Raw genomic sequence first — 19,036 nt, 5'->3', positions numbered from 1 at the left:
GCAGCATGAAGTGTCGGAGAAGGGGGATGAAGAGTTGTGTGAGGGCTGAGAGGGGTAAAACCTCACCACAACCCATGTGCTTAACCCGGCTCCTGGGTGCAGGACTGGTGCTGCCACCATGTCTGCAGTAGAAAGCCACTGCCACTTGTGTGGGATCTCGCTGTGGGAATGCAGGCTCCTCTGCTGCCCATGTTCCCTTTCCCTGCTGTGACAATGGTCCTCTGCTCCCAACCCTTAGTGCACTGTCTCATAGGGCAAATGGCCATTAGCTGTGGGCAAGCTGGTCACATCTCCCTCCTCTAAAGGGGTCCTGGGTGCCCAGGCCAGTAAGTGACCTGTGCTGTGGGACAGGGACAAACAAGAGCATGTAGAGGCACTGCAGATGAAAACACAACAGCAAGCCCTGGGTGGGACTGAGACTGGAGCTGCTGGGGCTGGGACCCTCTGGGAGTCAGAGGTGCCTCCACCATCAACTGCTTCTTCCAAGGGCTGAGCAAGACTTGTATGTGGACTGTGAGACCAAGTTAGTGTTAATGTGAGAAATCATAGGAAGGTTTGGGTTGAAGGAATCTTAAAGTTCATTCAGTCCCAACCCCTTGCCAGGGGCGGGGACACCTTCCACTAGAGCAGGTTGCTCCAAGCCCCTGTGTCCAGCCTGGCCTTGAATGCTGCCAGGGATGGGGCAGCCACAGCTTCTCTGGGCGGGCACCCTGTGCCAGCGCCTCAGCACCCTTATAGGGAAGAGCTTCTGCCTTATCTCCAACCTGAACTTCCCCTGTTTCAGTTTGAACTCATCACCCCTTGTCCTATTGCTACAGTCCCTGATGAAGCTCCAACATCCTTGTAGCCCCCTTCAGACTGAGGTCTCCAGCAGCTTCTCTTCTCCAGGCTGAACAGCCCCAATGTTCTCAGCCTGTCTTCATATGGGAGATGCTCCAGCCCCATAAATGCCCTCATTTTCAGAGGTTCCAGAAGAAAACAAAGGTTTGATGGTAACAACCTTGTGACATTGTTCAACTGAGGATCCCTCAAGCCTGTGCCCAATCGTGTTGGGTGACCTCACACATGCCAATGCCCCTTGAGATGCTCGCAGAGCACGATCACGCAGCCTTTTAGCTGCTGCTGAGTCAAGCTCTCCAGATTTAGCCCTTTTAATCTTTTCCTCTTACGTCAGCCCTTCCAGCCCCCTCTGCTGTCACCTCCTGTCTGTCAGAGCAGTGGCGATGGAGGAAGTGACAAATAAATCAGCAAATACCCCTTTGTCCCTGTGTGTGGGGCTCTGAGGACAGCCCAGGCCTGGCTCTCCTGTGCAAGAGGGAGCTTGGCACCTAGGCTTGGGTTTTGCACCCCCATGGGAGACCCCAGCCCTGCACAGCCTTTCCCAATGGGGAGGAGTGTGTGTGTGTGCCCAGCTTTGGAGACACAAAGTGGTGGTGGGCTTCCCGCAGCTGAGCAGTGGATGGAGAGCTTGCACTTCCAGGTTGTGTTTTGCTGCTCTCCCGTTCCAGCCTCTGCATGCAGCAAGGATGCTGGGGTTCCCACGGTGGGGCTGGGAGGAAGGTCAGGTTCTTCTCCTTTCCCCACTGTATTCAATACCAAGACCTGCCTGATTTCTCCTTGGGGCTGGAAAGGGCTCTTGGCACTGCAGAGCTGGATCATACCCTCCCATGGCTGGTGCTTACCCCAGCACAGGCTGTCAGTGGGGCTCTGCAGCTGGAAGTGAGGTGCTGCAGTCATGGGTCAGTGAGTTCTCCCAGGGATTTTTAGCGTTTCCCCCCAAAAACATCCTCAGGGAAAGCAAAGCCAAAGCCCAGCCTTCTCCATGCAGCAGCAAAGAGCTTGGTGACAAGCTGGGCAGCCCAGCCTAACCACAGGGCTCCTTCAGCCTGGGGCAACCACCACCAGCTTTGTCCAGAGAGGGGAGAAGCAGCAGCTGAGCCCTCCATTGACCTACAAAGGGCCAGGAGGAGCAGCAGCACCTGAGCTGCTTCCTCAGGTGGAAGAGCACCAGAGCAGGGCTGGGCTGTGGCTGTGGGTGCGATGGGGCAGGGCACTGGTGCAGCCGGTTCCCAGCAAGGGATTGAACCAGTTTAGATGAGGAGAGACAGGCACCTCCTGCCCTGGGAGCTCAGCCCTGTGCTGGGAGCTTGGGGGTTAGTTCTAGTTATAACCTAAAGTTAATGGTTAGATTTCTGCTTGTTGGGATCTTTTTCCCATTTTGCAGTTAAAGGGTAGCAAAAATGCTCATACCCCACCTAACTCCCCTGTCCCCTTGCAAAGCAGAGTGGGTGCAAGCCATGGGCAGTCAGTGGGTTCAGTGCTGGCTTTAAAGCTGAGTTAATAATTCCAACAGGAGCCTCAGAAAACCCACTAGTGTGAGCAGAGCAGTGGGATGAGCTCCAAACCCTGCAGCTGAAGCGCCTCTGTGGGTTGTGGTGTGTGCAGGTTTGTCCTGTAGGTAGGATGTTATATATGTGGGTTATAGAGAGCCTTGTAGTTCGGGTTATTTCGCCTCTTAAAATACCACTTGCTATTTCTCTGCTGCTTTTCCCCTGCCCCAGACACCTTCCAGACCATTGCAAGAAAGGAAAAGATGGGGATGTCTGCTGCGATTCCCAGTGATGCCGATGGTGCCTTTGCAGAGCTTCTTTGGGATCCTGAAGGTTTGGGGGACTGGTGACCCTCTGGATGGACCCTTCCTGCACCCCGCTTGCAACGCAGCAAACAGGAAACGTGTGAGCACCGGCAGTTGAGTGTAACCCAGAGCGGAAAGTGCCTTGAGTAAGAGCAAGTGAGCACAGGAGCAGCATCCCCGCGGCCCCAAGCACCTCACTGCCCCGGGCACCCCGAAACTGAGCTTCCCTCTCGGCCAGAGGGAAAGGTGAGATTTGCAGCACCTCGAGAACTAGAAAAGCAAGGAAAGGAAAGGGTTTTCTTGCTGTTGGTGAGCTGGAGCGGGGGAGGCTGCTTCTTGCTGCCTGTGTGGGGCTTGTGGCTGACGGGCCTTTTCTGATGGCTGGGAGCAGTGCAGGGAGTCGGTGATGCCATGGGCTGGGGGGTGCATGGTTCCCATCCCAGCCCCCTGCTTGTTCTGTACCACTGCTGTGGCTGTGCCGGGTTGGAGTAGGTAACTGGGGGCTTCCTCATGACTTAAACAACACCAGTGCCCCCCAGAGCTCCCATTTCTGCTGTCTTAGAGGCTGGGACCACCATAAAGGCACATGGTGTCTTCCCCCCACCAGGTATCTTGCGGGACTCCAGCAGTTCCACAAAGCCCTCTTGATTTAAGGGGATGTTTTGGGGGCCTATTCCTGTGTTTCCAAGGCAGGCTGGGATTTAGCACAGGGCTGGAGCAGCTGGGGGTCTCTCCAACTGGGAGCGGAAAGTGGGGCTGCAGCATGGCCCCGCTCTGCACCACAGTTCTCCATGGCTGTGGGCTCCTTCCGTTGGGTTTTGGCTTTGCCATGCAGAGAACAACCTCTCATGGGCATGGACCAGCGGCTGTTGGTGATGCTGCCATGACCCGGCATGGGGAGAGCAGAACAGGGGTGTCCTGACCTCAGACCTGGGATGAGCACTCGGGCATCATGAAACCCTCCCCAGCTCTCACACAGCTCTCGAGGTGACTCACGGCTGTGAAAGCTGGGGGAGGACTATCAAAAGCTGCTGCTGAGCTCTGAGAAGGCAGCTGGGACCAGCACCTTCTGCCCAGCATCGCCTTGGCTGCTCCTTTGCTGGTGTCACCTCCTGGCTGTGTCACCTCCTGGGTAGCCCCTGAGCCACGGTGCCCTGCGCACCCTCCATAGCCAGGCAGAGCATGGGACATGTAGGATGGATGGTGGCAGGAGGACGTGCTCACCCAGTGGGTGCTGGGCTCGAAGCCGTTGCTCACTGCTAGTCGAGGCTTCGTCTGCGCTGTGCTGCTCTTCCTATTGCCAAACCCAGGGGCCCTTTACACCAGCCAAAATGCATTTCCAGTTCAATCCCACTCCACCGTCTCCCGCCAAGGTCTCCAGCAAGGAGGAGCTGGCCAAGGGTCAACAACCATCAGTTTCCCCTGGACAGGACCAACAGGGGCCCATGGCTGAGCGCCGGGCGGGCACAAAGAGCAGGCGCTTGGGCTCCAGCCGGCGCAAGGGCTTCAGTGAGGCACCAGCAGCAGCCCCCAGCCCCGACAAGGAGCCACCATGGGCAGCCGAAATAGTGCAGAGGGTGCAGGACTTCCTCAGGGAGCAGGACAAGGACCAGGCGGGGTTCGTCACCCGCTCGGACATACAGGTGAGGGATGGGGACATCTCCTTGGGTCAGATGCTGCTGGGGTGGGTGGAGAATGGGTGATGGGAGGGTTTTCCCCCTGATTTGCTTTGTTCTTAGAAATTGCAGGAGGAAGATCTCCCATGCAGCACAGAGGAGCTGGAGCTTGTCTTCGATGGGCTAGATGCTGCCGGCACCGGGCGGTTGAGAACTGAGGAATTCACTTTTGGACTCTGTAAGTGCTGGCACAACACCTCCAACCTGATCCTGGACATGGGCCTGGTGCTTTCCCAGGGGATATCTGAAACATTGCCCTTGCTGGGTGGCAGAGGATGGCCCAGAAGTTGTCCCCATGTCCAGGTCTCATCCCATGGCTCCCCTGGTGAGAGCTCCTATTGTGCTGAAATGGCTTGATTGAAGCCACGGGGTGGGAAGTGTTGGGGTTTGGGCTTTGCAGTTGCCCCAGCCTGGCACTGAGGGTTTGGGGTATCTGTTGACAGGGCAGTTCCTGAGCTCCCAGGAAGCTGCCAGGGGCCATCGCCGGCGGAAAACAGCATCCCGGAGGGTCCGCTTGGTCCTTCCCAGCCCGGCGCTGGAGGAGGTGGATAGTGAGGAGCGGAGGCAGTTCGCTGCCTTTATGGACCAGTTGGGCACGGACAACATCTCCGAGGAGTAAGCTGCCCTGTTTAGCACCCATGGGTGTCCTGCAGGATGGGCTAGACAGGGAAAGGCTTGGGCATGAGTGAGGGAGTGAGCCCAGAAATGGCTTGGAGCTGCCTTTGGCCCCAGCACAGGATCATGGTCACCCCAGTGCTCATCTGTCCCCCAGGACCACACATCCTTAACAGTGTGAGCTAAACCATAGAATGGACCAGGTTGGGAAAGATCTTTAAGCTCATCCAGTCCAACCGTTCCCCAGCACTGCCAAGGCCACCACTAACCCATGGCACTGAGGCCTCGGCTACACGGGGTGTGAACACTTGCAGGGACGGTGACTCCAGCACTGCCCTGGGCAGCCTGTTCCAATGCCTGAGCACCCTTTGGGGAAGGAATTGTTCCTCATCTCCATCTAAACCTCCCCTGGTGCAGCTTGAGGCCGTTTCCTCTTGTCCCATCCCTTGTTCCTTGGGAGCAGAGACCAGCCCCCTCCTGGCTCCATCCTCCTGTCAGGCAGTTGCAGAGAGCGAGAAGGTCCCCCCTGAGCCTTCTCTTCTCCAGACTAAACCCCCCCAGATCCCTCAGCCGTTCCTCATCACACTTGTGCTCCAGGCCCTGCACCAGCTCCGGTGCCCTTCTCTGGCCCCGCTCCAGCACCTCAATGTCTCTCTTGCAGTGACGGGCCCAGAACTGACACAGGATTCGAGGTGTGGCCTCACCAGTGCTCAGTATAGGGGGACCCAGTAGCCCCCATGATGACCCAGAACCCCATAGCTGGCCTGGCTTGGGGGGGCTTTGGGGGGATGCTCACCACACAACACCCTTCTCCCTGCAGAGAGGAGATCTGGAAGCTCTGGGTGAAGCTCCGGCAGGATGAACCCCAGCTCCTGGGCAACCTGGAGGACTTTGTGGCCAAGATGAGGCACCGCATCCAGGAAGTGAGGAACAAGAAGGAGGCTTTGGAGGAGACCCTGAGCAAGTGAGTCAGCCCAGGGCAGCAGAGAGGGTGGGACGGGAGGGATGGGGCCAGGGATAGGGCCACACAAGGAGGGAGAAACCTGGGTGTTCCCAGCACATCCATCAGTGGCTGGAGCAGAGGTTTCACTGGGAGCTGACGTTTGGGGTCGAGCTCCCTCTACAGTCACACATGGGATGGGAAAAGTGCTGGAATCAGACTGCTGGACACATCCTTGCTGGGAGAACCCGTCCAGGCAAACCCTGCTGCAGCCTGTGGGTAATGTGGGGTCCCAGGGTCCTGCACCCACTGCAGCAGGGTCTGATCACCCACCCCTTGGCCTCGCTGTCTCTGGCAGGCGTGTGGCCGAGCATGACAAGGAGGTGCAGCAGCTCTGCGGGGCTCTGGAGCAGCGGATCCAGCAGGAGCAGCAGTGGCTGGAGCAGGAGGTGGGTCACTGGCTGCTCCTCTCCCCTCACTGCCCACCCCAGGAGGGACCCAGCACCCCCAGACCCTCTTTGGCAGCTCCCAGGCAGGTCAGTGGGTGCTAATGTCCTTGTTGCCATCCCAGAGCATGGCCCGGAGCCACCAGCATGCTGTGGAGCTCCAACAAATGCTGGATGCCAGCGAGAAGGAGGTGCAGCGCTTGGTCAGAGCACAGACAGAGGTGAGCTGACCCCAGCTCCTGGTCCCCCTTCATGCATACGGGGTCTCTGGGCTGGGCTGTAGCAGCACTGTGCTATAGAGATGAGCCCAGTCTGCCCCCACCAGCTCCTGATGCAGGTTGTCACATAGAACCTCCACCACCACTTTTGCCACCCCTATCCCCACGCTCCCCTCCATCCCTAAAGGACCCAAGTTGGGTTCTCTCCCCGCCAGCCCCATGTCTAGAGGAGCTGGGTATCCATCATGGGGATCCTGGCAGGGTGTCATTGTCCTTGTTGCCATCCCACAGCTGGAGACACGGTGCCACAGCCTCCGCAGCATGCAGGAAGCTGCCAACACCGAAAACCAGCAGCTGAAGGAGAGCAACCGGGTGCTGGAGCAGCACCTTCAGCACCTCCACCAGCAGCTCCAGCAGACCCACGGGCGCCTGCAGGCAGTGAGGGCTGCGGTGGCCTGGGAACACATGGAGGAGCCCATGTGAGTGGCTGAGTGACCGTCATATCCCTCTGCACATAGGTGGTTTCCTCCTGGCTGTTGTTGTACTGGATGGGAAAAGAGTTTGATGGGTCAGATGGGCATCAAGGAGCTTCAGTGGTCTCCACAGGGCAGATTAGAATCATGGTATCATAGAATCACCCAGGTTGGAAAAGACCTTTACGATCATCAAGTCCATCCGTTCTCCAGCACTGCCAAGGCCACCACTAACCTGTTGCACTGAGGGCCTCGGCTACATGGTTTGTGAACACTTAATCATGGCTTGGTGTGAAAAGCATCAGTGAAAAAGCCAGGACTATCAGCACCATGTCTCTTTGAGGGCAGTGCCAGCAGAGATGGGGTCCTTACACAGAAGGATCCAACCAGGACCGATCATGGGTTTGCTGTCCTGCTCCAGCCCATCACTACTTTTGTGAGGCTGGGGACAGCCTGGGGCAGGGGTGGATGTGGTGAAGAGGATACGACTGCGATTTTGACCCGTGCTCTGTGTTTGCAGGGGCAGAGCAGTGGCAGAGCTGCCCAGAGAGACACCAGTGTCCCCACAGGTACTTCAGTTGGGATTTGGGGTCTTCAGTGGGGATGGGATGAGGTGTCCATGCTCCAGAGCATTGTGCTGTTTGGTTTGGGACCATTGGGAAGCCCAAGAGCACAGAGTGCTTCTGCAGCAGGGGCAGTGCCTCCTGTAAAGGCTTTCTCACTGGGTCAATATGGTGCGATAGAGATGTGTGGGAAGGGACGGGGGTAGAAGCACCCCCAAGTTTTCTTGTGGGTATATCCAGGTACCTGCTGAAGAGCTTGGCATCATTTCAGGTGAATGTACTCCCTCACCAAGCACTTTCCTCTCTCTTTTTCCCACCTTGTTTACTGCAGATAAGCCTGGAGAAGAGCGAGAAGTACCACTCCGAGATGCGGGTCAGGAGGGGGTCCCAGAGTAGAGAGCCCAAAGCCAAGAGCACCCATCAAGTGTAAGGGGTCCTGGGTAACACCTGCTGCTTCAGCTTGTGCCCCCAAGGTCTGCAAGTCGTCCTCCCTCCCCAGGCAAAACACCATGTTTAGTCCTTTTAATGTTCTTTTCCCACCCACCCATCTGGAGATCAGGTCTCTTCACAGAATCCCAGCCTGGTTTGTGTTGGAAGGGACTTTAAAGCTCATCCAGTTCCAACCCCTGCCACGGGCAGGGACACCTTCCACTAGAGCAGGTTGCTCCAAGCCCCTGTGTCCAACCTGGCCTTGAACACTGCCAGGGATGGGGCAGCCACAGCTTCTCTGGGCACCCTGTGCCAGCGCCTCAGCACCCTCACAGGGAAGAGCTTCTGCCTCAGAGCCCATCTCAGTCTCTCCTCTGGTAGGTTAAAGCCATTCCCCTTGTCCTGTCCCTACAGGCCCTTGTCCAAAGCCCCTCTCCAGGTTTCCTGGAGCCCCTTTAGGCACTGGAGCTGCTCTAAGGTCTCCCCTTCAGGAGCCTTCTCTTCTCCAGGCTGCCCCAGCCCAGCTCTCTCAGCCTGGCTCCAGAGCAGAGCTGCTCCAGCCCTCGCAGCATCAAGCTAGCTTACCCCAGCTTGTCACCCTGCATCACTCCCTTGGCTCAGGCACTTGCTCTGTCTGGATTTGGCTCCCTGGGTGTGCATCCCCCTTTCCCTGTTCCCATCACTGCATGTGCAAACCTCCAGTACCCCCAGAGGGTCAATAAAACTGGGTGTGGACAGGGATGGGGAAAGGTGGCAGAGCAGAGACCCCCTGGTACTGGCCCTGGAGGGTGGCAGGGAGCTGGGACTGGGCTGACTCTCCCCATTTCCTGTCCTTTCCAGGGTTTGGGAAATGCTGCCAGCAGAAATAAGCCTTTTGGGAGCCCCGCGGGGAGCGAGCTCTGCGGAAGAGAACCCCTTCCCAGAATCTCTGAAAGAGGAACGCTTCTCTGACCAGAGCTCTTTGCTAAGAGAGATGAATGATGCAATAGCAGCTCTGAGCAAACAGCTGAAGCCACAGGCACCGGGTACAACCCCTGCAGCAGCAAACACTGCACATCACCCCCAGGATGATGCTGAGCCCCATATGGGGCTGGAGGAAGCCACAGCACATGGAACAACCCCCAGGGTGCTACAGGAGACCCTCTCTGGTCATATTGGTCACAAGCTGTTTGAAGGAGACATGAAAGAAGGACCAGGCGCAGCTCCAGACGTGACACAGGCTGGTGCGTCCATGGGAGCTGGGCACCACAGGGCTCAGGAGCCAGGGGCAGAGCAGGGAGAAAGCCTGGAGGAGGCACAGAGGATGTTATTCCTGCAAGGAAAGGGTGGTGGTGTGAAGGAGGTGATGCTAAAGGTGGCAGAGCAGCCACAAGGAGCACTGGGAGAGAACATGGAGGCAGGAGAGCAAGCGCTGATGGAAGTGGAGGGAGCAAGATGGATGCAGGAAAAAACAAGTTGGGAAAAGGCACAGCTCCTGGGAGAAGCTGAGGAAGTGGCATTAAGCCAGGGAGAAAACCTGGAGGCAGGTCTAGGGTCACCAGAGGCTGGGGAGGCAGGTCTGGTTGTGGGACAGTGCCTTGGCATGGAGGAGCTTCACACAGCAGTGGCTCAGCCCCTGGGCACGGGGCTGGGAGAAGAGGCTCACCCACCACTGGGGCTCTCCAAGGAACTGGAAATAAATCCAGGAGAGCTCAAGGAGCCAGAGCAACCATCCCAGGGTGAGGCACGAATAGGAGCAGCCCAGGGGGACAGTGTCCTTCCCGAGGTGACTGTGGCTCCTGGCCCCAGGATGCTGGAGGAAGAGCGTGTAAGTGCAGAGGTGAAGCTCCAGAGAGAGACCTTGGATGCAGAGGTGCTGCCAGCCCAAGCTCAGCATGGAGCTGGAATTGAGGAAAGGGAGGTGGAAGTAACACAGGGTGAATCTGCAAGGGAAGATGCAGAGCAGGACAAGAATGTTGGTGCAGAAGTGGCACTACCAGTGGTGCTGCCACCTGATGATGTGCAGGAAGGAGGAGCAGGAGCAGATGTGCCACCGCTGGAGGCCCAGAGCAGCGAAGCCAACATGCAGCTGCTGGCAGAGGTGGAGGCAGCTCTGCAGCCATGGGTTGAGGTTGGCTCCTCGGGGACAGAACAGGGAGGGAGCATGGCTCCAGATGTGCAGCCACTGGAGAAGGGTGATCAACCAGAGTTAGGGCTGGGGGAGGACATGGGTGCTGCTGTGCTGCACAGTGAGGGTCCTTCCCCAGCAGAAATGTCTATGGGGAGCCCAGCCCCGCGTGGGCTCTTCCCAGTTAAGGCTCAGGCACTGGAAATGGTGGAGGCAGAGGATGCTTGGGCAGATATGCAGCTACATAGGGGTTCCAGCCCAGAAACACCCCAGGGAGAGCAGGGTCACACAGTCGTACATCTCATGGAGGAGGATGAGGATGATGCACAAGAGCAGGGTGAGCGTGAGCTGCCACAGGAGCCTGTGCTTGATCCACAGGGAGCAGGATTTGGGCAGGGAAAGGGGGCTGGTGCAGGTATGCAGCCACGAGAGGAGGCTGAAAGCCTGGACAGGCTGGAGGACCAGAGCACTGATGCAAGTGTGAAGGTGCTTGCAGAGATGGATGAGGTCAAAGTGACCCCAGGCAGGAACACTGAGGGAGATCTGCAGCTCCTGAGTGAGATCAGCTCACTGGATACAGAGCAGAGAGGGAGCGTGGCTCCAGATGTGCAACCCCTGGATCAGGTGGATAAAGCAGAGTTAGTGGCATTGGAGGCAGAGAACTGGGTAGACATGGAGCTGCGTGGGGGTCTCAGCCTAGAAGCTCCATGGGGAGCAGAGGGTGGAACAGCTGCTCAGCTCAAGGAGGAGGATGAGGATGGTGCACAGGAGCAGGATGAACATGGGCTGCCACAGGAGCCTGTGCTTGATCCGCAGGGAGCAGGATTTGGGCAGGGAGAGGTGGCTGCTGCAGGCCTGAAGCCACGGGAGGAGGTTGAAAGCCTGGACAGGCTGGAGGACCAGAACATTGGTGCAAATGTGCAGGCACTTGCAGAGATGAAGAAACTCAAATTGACCCCAGGAGGGAGCGCAGAGGCAGATCTGCAGCTCCTGAGTGAGGTCAGCTCCCTGGATACAGAGCAGGGAGGGAATGCCGATCCAGATGCGCAACCTCTGGATCAGGTCAATAAAGCAGAGTTAGTGGAAATGGAGGCAGAGGATTCCACAGCAAACATAGAGCTGCATGAGGGCCCCAAACTTGAAACCCTCCAGGGAGGGGAACACCATGCAGCCTTGCAACTTGTGGAGAAGGATGAGGATGGGGAAGAAGGGCAGGGTGAGTGTGGGCTGTCACACGAGCCTGTGCTTCCCTCCCACGGAGTGGCCATCAGGCAGGGAGAGGGGGCTGCTGCAGGCGTGCAGCCACGGGTGGAGGCTGAAAGACTGGACAGGCTGGAGGACCAGAGCACTGGTGCAAGTGTGCAGATGCTTGCAGAGATGGATGAGGCCAAAGTGACCCCAGGAGGGAACACTGAAGGAGATCTGCAGCTCTTGACTGAGGTCAGCTCCCCAGGGAGAGAGCGTGGAGGGAGCGTGGTTCCAGATGTGCCAAATGTGCAAACCCTGGATCAGGTCGATAAAGCAGAGTTAGTGGAAATGGAGGCAGAGGACTGGGCAGACATGGAGCTGCATGGGGGTCCCAGCCCAGAAACGCCCCAGGAAGAGGGGGACCATGCAGTCCTACATCACCTAGAGGAGGATGAGGATGGTGCACAAGAGCAGGGTGAGAGTGGGCTGGCACAGGAACCTGTGTTTCACCCACATGGGGTGAGGCAGGGAGAGGGGACTGGTGCAGGTGTGCAGCCCCACGCAGAGGCTGTAATCCTGGACACGCTGGAGGCTCAGAGCACTCATGCAAGCGTGCAGCCACCAACAGAGCCAGAGGAGCTCAGGTCAAGCTCAGGAGGGAGCGCAGAGGGAAATGTGGGTGCAGCTGCGATGCGGGAAGGGCAGCAGAGCCACACTCCCGGCTCAGATGCAGCTCACACCGCAAAAGGGTGCAAGGGAGCAGCTGGTGCTCATCTGTCCCCCCCAGCTGAGGCCACTTCACATCCTGAGTGTGCCGCTGCTCCCAAGGCTCCTGGTGTGGAAGCAAAGCTGGGAGCACCCACTGGTCCTGATGGGCAGATCCTGGGGTATACCCAGACACTGGAATTACCACAGGGAGAGAGGGCTGCTGCAGAAGGGAGGCGTCTGGATGGAGCTCAAGGTCTGGAAGTGGGGCAGGGAGAGAGGCTGGAGGCAGGGGAGAGGAGTTTAATGGAAAGTCAGGGTCTAGGACTAAAGCAGGACCATGATGATGATGGTGCATCTGCACCAGGCTCCCTAGTCTCCGAGGTGCCATTGCAGATCAGCACACTAAAGCTGGAAGCAATGATGCAGGAGGATGTTCTCGTTCCAGATGTGCGGCGGTTAGGTGCTTCAGGACAGGCAGCCCAAAGCGAGCTCCAGGAGCAGGTCTCAGCACAGGCAGAGAAGCCACAACACGTGATGGAAACAGAGAAGGTAGCTGCTGGACCTGCTGAGCTTCCAAAGCAAGAGGTGGCACCAGCATCACTCCTTCATACAAGGGTCCTACAGGAGGAAGATGCTGGGAACGATCCATTGGGGATGGTCCTTGGAGGCAGCTCACTGGGGGATGCAGCCAGCATGCAGCCTCAAAAGCAGCTCTTGGGAGAACAAAGCAAAGACCTCGAAGTTGGTCAATGGAAGAAGCAGCAAGAGGTTGGAAGGAAAATGAGCCAGGAAGGGGAGCCAATTCCGGGAGAGCCAAGGACTATCACTGCAGGTGGGGCAGGAGCTGTCCCAAGGGGTTCTTCTAAAGCCTCCCTGGACCCAGACCACCTCTACAATGTGCTGTTCGTTGGGGACTCCCATGTGGGCAAAACATCGTTCCTGTACCGGCTGCATGCCGACACCTTCAACCCGCACCTCACTGCCACTGTAGGTAGGTCTCCTCCAGCTTCGCTCCAGCACAGCTCTGCATCCATTGCAATTCCCTTTCCTTCACCCCACAAGCCCCTGGTGATCATTATAGGCATGTTACAGCTCACATCAAGTGTGCTACACAACCTGTCACCAAGGACCAGATAGGACCACTGACTTAACATGCCTGGATGCTCTGGAGCAGGCGATGCTGGTCCTTGTTGCTCTCTCTAGGGCATCAATGCCAATGTCCCTAGTGCTTTTCTCTCTGCTTTGCCTTTCAGCTCTATTCTCCTCTCTTAACCAACCTGGTTTTATTCATCATGAGATCAGAGACCTTCCCCAAACCCCAGCCATTAAAGATCTAAAAGCCAGAGGTTCACTTGAGATCAACCCCCTTGTGCTGCAACCTCAGGTCATACCTGCACCATGTGCCTTCTCCATCCATTCCCTGTCTCAGGGATGAACTTTATAGTACGGAGATATCTCTTCTTGTGTCTCCTAGGACTGGATTATCAGGTGAAAAACTTCGTCGTGGACAACAAGCGCTTTGCTCTCCGCCTGTGGGATTCAGCTGGTCAAGAAAGGTGAGTGCTGAGCTGTCTGCTTATGGAGAACAACCTCTGGTGTTCCTTAATTCTGGTAGTTTGGTGGATATGGATGCTCTTGGCTTTGCTAAGCAAAGAAGGGTTGTTTAAGGAGAGACTCTGTACAGTATGTACACACATATACATACATATATGTATACATATGGTCTGATAGAGTGTAATAAAGGAAGTAATTAAGATAAAAATAAACATCAGGCTGCTTGTACGGCCTCTGTGACCAGCACAGGAACAAAATCTGGGTTTGCCTTTTTTATACACATGCATTCCCAGCTTTCCCACTGGGATTCCATATTTCTCCTAGGGAAAACCTCCTCAGACCATATCAATGACCATTTTAAATGCATGCAGGTACCACAGCATCACCAAGCAGTTCTTCCGGAAGGCGGATGGGGTTGTGCTGATGTACGATATCACATCAGAGTATTCCTTCCTGGACGTGCAGTACTGGCTGAGCTGTATCCAGGTGGGTGAAGCAGGAAAATCTCGTCCTGTCCCCAAGGTCTTGGAACTGGACGTGACTTTGAGATCAGTGTTTTCTCCCCTTGATCTCTGCCACCAGTTAGGGATGGACATCCTGGGGTGACCAAACCCTTTGTAAAGGGCATTCTGCTTTGCTTTTGGTTAGAAAATAGTTTTTCTTGAAGGATTTAAGTTCACATAGTGACAATTTCACATTTTCCACATTTGTTTCCTGGGGTAATTTGTTAATAGCATCATGATGACAATGATCAAATTTTTTACAATTCAAAACCACTGCAGAGGATTGAAAGTGGTTTTGATAACACTTATAAATCAGGAATAGTCCCCTTTGATGTCTTCGGAAACGGGAGGTAACTCATTTCTTATTAAAAACTTCTTGTCAGAGATATCCAGTCAAGCACAAAATCAGTGTTTAAAAATGCTGGAACAAAACAGGATGTCACCTTGCTCAGCACCTGTAAATCCCAGCCAGAGCATCTCTGGAGGGTTCCTGAAGTTGAACACAAAGTGAACTCACTATAAGAGGAACTCATCCAATGCTCTGCCCTTTAATAGATCAGGAAAGATGATTTAAGGGCAAAACCAAAATCCCTTTCTTAAATGCTGTTAAACTCATTTAAGAATTTAAGGTTTTAGTGTCGGCTCAAATCTGTGGGCACCATTCACAGTGCTCCAGGATGTGTCTAGACAGTGTGGCCAGCTGTGATTCGAGGGAGGTTGCGATGTGCTCCTGATCCTCCCCTCTTTAATTGCCCAGGAAGGAGCAGAAGACAGAGTGACTATTCTGCTTCTTGGGAACAAAACTGACTGTGCTGCAGAGAGACAGGTCCCTACAGAGCAGGGGGAACGCCTGGCCAAGGTAGGTACATGGCCCTGCTAAAGCGTGTGTCCACCCAGGCTAGGCAAGGACAGCTAAGGATGGATTCCACTAGCCTGAGGACCCAGAGAAAGGTGAAAGTCCTTAATTTACCTGTCATGCATCGGTGATCATCAAAGCGATCTCTGAACCCATCTTCCACCCTTACCTGCCTTGCTTTCCTCTTGCCATCTTAGTTTTGACTCGGCACCACCCCAGTAAAACCACTTATGGAGCTGGATCTATAAATCAAAACATTTTCAGCTGCCAGGGATGGGGCAGCCGCAGCTTCTCTGGGCACCCTGTGCCAGCGCCTCAGCACCCTCACAGGGGAGAATTTGCAGATTTCACAAATGAAGACAGTAGGACAAGGGATAGATGCTTCTTTTTCCCAAACCAGTCACTGGCAGGCACAAAAGACCTGGGAACATTCAGTTACATCTCCATACTTGCTCCACTAACCAGAGGGCATCACATCAAATTCTGTCTGCCTTGGTATTAAAAGTTGGTGTTGTAGCTATCAGAAAAGATGGATTTCACCCTCATATTCCTGTAAATAAGTTACCAAGTCATTTGTTTCCTTGAGTCCCTCCTGTTTCCTCTTGACTGTGACTATCCTGTGGCTATTTACTCATTTACTCCCATATTAAGCTATTCCAGTGCAAGAATATTACATTTCTATGTGGGCTCTGTGTCTTCCAGGAGCATCAGCTCATGTTTTACGAATGCAGTGCTGCCTCGGGCCACAATGTCTCCGAGTCCATGGTCAGCTTGATCAGGTGAGGTGTGTGCTTGGATTTTGCCAGCTCTCCTGAATTTAATGGGCTCCCTCGCTACTTTTTTAACTCCAAATGCTGGTGTGTTAGTGTCCCCGGAGACTCCATGTGCCCAAATATCAGGGAAAATTCAGAACAGCATGTGCATGGCTGGGATGAGCTGGAGATAAGTGCTGTAAGATGTGTCCTGAATTAATAAGAAGATTAATAAAATCCTTTTCAGGATGCTGCTGATTTCTCTCTAGGTTGACAGACATTAATTCTGTCTGTGACTTCATTTAGGGTGGCATTTTTAGCAGAGTCCATGGTTCTCATATCATGCTGAGCTGGAAGGCTTCTAACTCCTTTTGTTTGTGCTGACCCCCCCTTGACAATTCTTGTCAAGACAAAGAGCACAGAAACACAAAATATGGGGGAAATACTTGGCTAATTTGCTTCCTTTTCTCCCAGGTTGCTCAAAGTTAATGAGGATAAACTGAAAAATAAGGCAGAAGAGGTACCAAAGCTACCCCAGAAGAAAAAGGGCTGCTGCTGGTGATGGAGAGATCCCCCCACTCTGGTCTGAAACTGCGGTGACAGACAGAAAAGCATAAAAATAGCCTTCAGACACCATCTCTGCTCCCTGTGTGTCTGCCTGGCCTGATCTGCCTCGGATGCTGAAAGCAAAAGTCGCTGTGGGGGAGAGGCTGTCACCCAGCCCCTTCCCTGCTCATCTCCTGCCACCATCCCAGAGGACACGAGCCCTCCTAAATACTTGTTGGGAAACTTTATCACTTTCTTTTGGAGACAAAAAATGGGCTATGGAAACAGGCAGTATAGGAAATTAGCTGGATCCAAGATGCTGGAATGATATTGGAAGCAGCAGGGAGCAAAACCAAGTCTTGGGATGAAAGACATGACTACCAGGAGTCACCAAAGGCTGGTGTGCAAAGCAGGGGGTTTAGGGCTGTCGGTGCTGCTGTGTGGTGGTGACTTTTGCTCTGGCTTTGCAATCTAGAACAATGAAATATGCAATATATCCTAAAGGCACTTGTAAGCCTGCAGTTAGGCAAGGTAAAGTTAGTTTTTCTCTTTCCCGGTTTATTGTGCCAGTGAACAGTAATGGGTCTTGACAGAAGACTGCTACAAACTGCTCAAAACAAATGTAAAACCTCCAAGAACACATCCAGGATAATAGAAAGAGCGTTGGGGTGGTGGGATGTATGAGCAGGTAAATGCTTGCAGGAGCTCTTTTCATTGCATTGCCCCTAGAGCAGATTTTTGCACTATTGCAGATCTCAGGGTGGGGAGGGCAGAGCAAGCTGCTGCACCCTGCCCCTCTGCGCTGAGGTGGCTTCTGTATGAAGTACTGAATTGGTGTGAAAAAACAGTTTGAAAAGCCTAAACAAGCACATTTCAAGGGGGTTTTGATTATTTTTCTTTCTACAGCTTGATACAGCGAACTATATTTTTGCAGAGAAAGACATACAGACTAAATAAATAAAATTACAATTGTTATATTTTAGTGTTTTTCTATGTTACATGCGTTGCCTTGTCCTCCAGCAAGGAGAGGTATTTAGAGACTGTGCTTACATGCAGATTTGGGAGAAATAGTTCTGCTCAGATGGGTTTGCCTTTTGTTGCCATTATTATTTATATTATGGCAAAGCAGAATAGCAGCCAGTTTCTGCTTTATAACAATACAGTGACAACAAGAGTTGGTTTCCTAATAACACTATATGTTAAAGAAAAGAATATCATTCTATATGTTTCTGACTCTGTTATAGCTCAGCTTTCCCAGGAAACAAGGCTTAAGAGCTCCTGCTGCCCGTGTATTTATACCTGTTTTCTCTTTCCGTGTTTCAAACAGTTTTGGAGCTGGTTTTATAAGTCCCTGGTGGGGAGCAATTGCAAAGCTCTGAGATGTTGTGACTTGTCTGAATAAAGGCCTGAGTAACTGAGACTAATTAATAGCCCCATTGATGGAAAAATTGCAGTTTAAGTTTAGTCTTTATCGAGACAAAATCTCCATGGGAGAGAGCTGCAGGGCACAGAGCCAGGTGGGAGCAGACCTTCTTGGTTCTGCTGCTCACAGAATTACCTCTTCAAAGTGGGCCAGCTCGATGTGATACCCAAAAGTGCTCAGTGGAAACAACATTGATTTCTAGATGGAGATGGACCAAGCTCATGCTTGGAAGGACCGGGGTTATGAGCTTCACCAAGTAGTGTACAACTCTGCAGTGATGCAGGAATTTATGAGGTTTTTTTAGATGTGTTATCTCCTCTGCTTGCCCCATCTCAGTGTTACCTCTGTGCTACTGAAGCTTCCATCCCATCCCCTAAATGTCTTTCCCCAGCTGCCCCTGCCAAAAGCCATCCTCCCTTGGGTCTGTTGTTACAAGACTTTCTTTTCTTAATGCAATATATTTATACCCCCATTCCATATCAGTCTTTACCATATTTCATTATAGGGATTTTTTACTGATGGAGCAGTGAGAGCAGCCTGAAGACCATAGCTCCTCAAGAAGAGTTTATGTTGCTCAGTTCAGATCTGTGCCTGGCTTCAGTATTTGGGGTATCTTACTGGCTTTTTTTTCTTACTGTTGTTAGGGCCCATCTTCACTATTTCTGCTTTGCTGGTTTGTCTTTAAATAATGTAACTCCAAGCACACTTTGCCAAGGCTGAATTCATAGAATCCTAGACTGGTTTGTGTTGGAAGGGACCTTAAAGCTCATCCAGTTCCAACCCACTGCCACGGGCAGGGACACCTTCCACTAGAGCAGGTTGCTCCAAGCCCCATCCAACCTGGCCTTGAACACTGCCAGGGACGGGGCAGCCACAGCTTCTCTGGGCACCCTGTGCCAGCGCCTCAGCACGGTTACAGGGAAGAACTTCTGCCTAAAATCTCATCTCAATCTCCCCTGTCTCAACCTAATTCTCCCATTAGATGGCAGCAAATGCAGCAACACCTTCGAACTGCAACATTGCTGCTGCAAAGAAAGACCAAGGAGCTTGGACAGGGCCCAGAAGAGAGATCTGCAAAACAAAAGGCTTCCCAGAAAAGCAGACAGAAAGAAACATCTGTCTAATTCCGCGAGAAATTACAGGTTGAATTTGTGCCCAAAGCATAAAACAAGTGCTACTCCACTCCAAACCTCCCCTCCAAACTTGGAAATGGATTTTTCATTGCCAGGTTGAGAGAAATGCCAGCAAGGCAATAAAGCATGTTGGAAAATATGTTCAGGGCACTGCATTTGAAAGCATCTTTCACCTTTAATAATTCACAATCCCAGTAAACATTCCCACTCCAGAATCCAATGGACCGCTCCTTTGCAAGCTGTTAAACGCACGCATGAGTGGTTGGAGGAA

General features: G+C 53.6%; 1 protein-coding gene across 4 annotated transcripts; it reads left to right on the top strand.

Annotated features, from left to right (window-relative positions):
• The first annotated feature begins 1,996 nt into the window (after positions 1-1,996).
• Positions 1,997-17,629, top strand: RAB44 (RAB44, member RAS oncogene family). Of its 4 annotated transcripts, none has more exons than XM_030473402.1 (16): positions 1,997-2,881; positions 3,979-4,278; positions 4,375-4,489; positions 4,755-4,926; positions 5,747-5,890; positions 6,225-6,315; positions 6,438-6,533; positions 6,822-7,009; positions 7,524-7,572; positions 7,898-7,992; positions 8,836-12,989; positions 13,473-13,554; positions 13,924-14,038; positions 14,813-14,914; positions 15,614-15,690; positions 16,138-17,629. In XM_030473402.1, exons 2-16 carry the CDS (start codon positions 4,081-4,083, stop codon positions 16,223-16,225), a joined length of 5,766 nt encoding a protein of 1,921 aa, XP_030329262.1. In that variant the 5' UTR covers positions 1,997-2,881; positions 3,979-4,080; the 3' UTR covers positions 16,226-17,629. The 4 variants fall into 4 exon arrangements, with proteins under 4 accessions (XP_030329262.1, XP_030329263.1, XP_030329260.1 ...); XM_030473403.1 differs by lacking the exon at positions 1,997-2,881 and having other exon boundaries at positions 3,854-4,278; positions 8,836-9,218; positions 12,444-12,989; XM_030473400.1 differs by lacking the exon at positions 1,997-2,881 and having other exon boundaries at positions 3,854-4,278.
• Positions 17,630-19,036: the final 1,407 nt, after the last annotated feature.

This window comes from Strigops habroptila, chromosome 18 (assembly GCF_004027225.2).
Source record: "Strigops habroptila isolate Jane chromosome 18, bStrHab1.2.pri, whole genome shotgun sequence".
In the NCBI taxonomy this organism is placed as follows: Eukaryota; Metazoa; Chordata; class Aves; order Psittaciformes; family Psittacidae; genus Strigops; species Strigops habroptila.
This window is presented reverse-complemented; position numbering and strand designations above follow the sequence as displayed.

Bases quoted from the DNA above. Each gene is read 5' to 3' on its own strand.
- RAB44 (XM_030473400.1), top strand. From the start codon at position 3,967: ATGCATTTCCAGTTCAATCCCACTCCACCGTCTCCCGCCAAGGTCTCC. The intron at 5,891-6,224 runs GTGAGTCAGCCC...TGTCTCTGGCAG, and splicing joins TTGGAGGAGACCCTGAGCAA to GCGTGTGGCCGAGCATGACA. The intron at 12,990-13,472 runs GTAGGTCTCCTC...TGTGTCTCCTAG, and splicing joins GCACCTCACTGCCACTGTAG to GACTGGATTATCAGGTGAAA.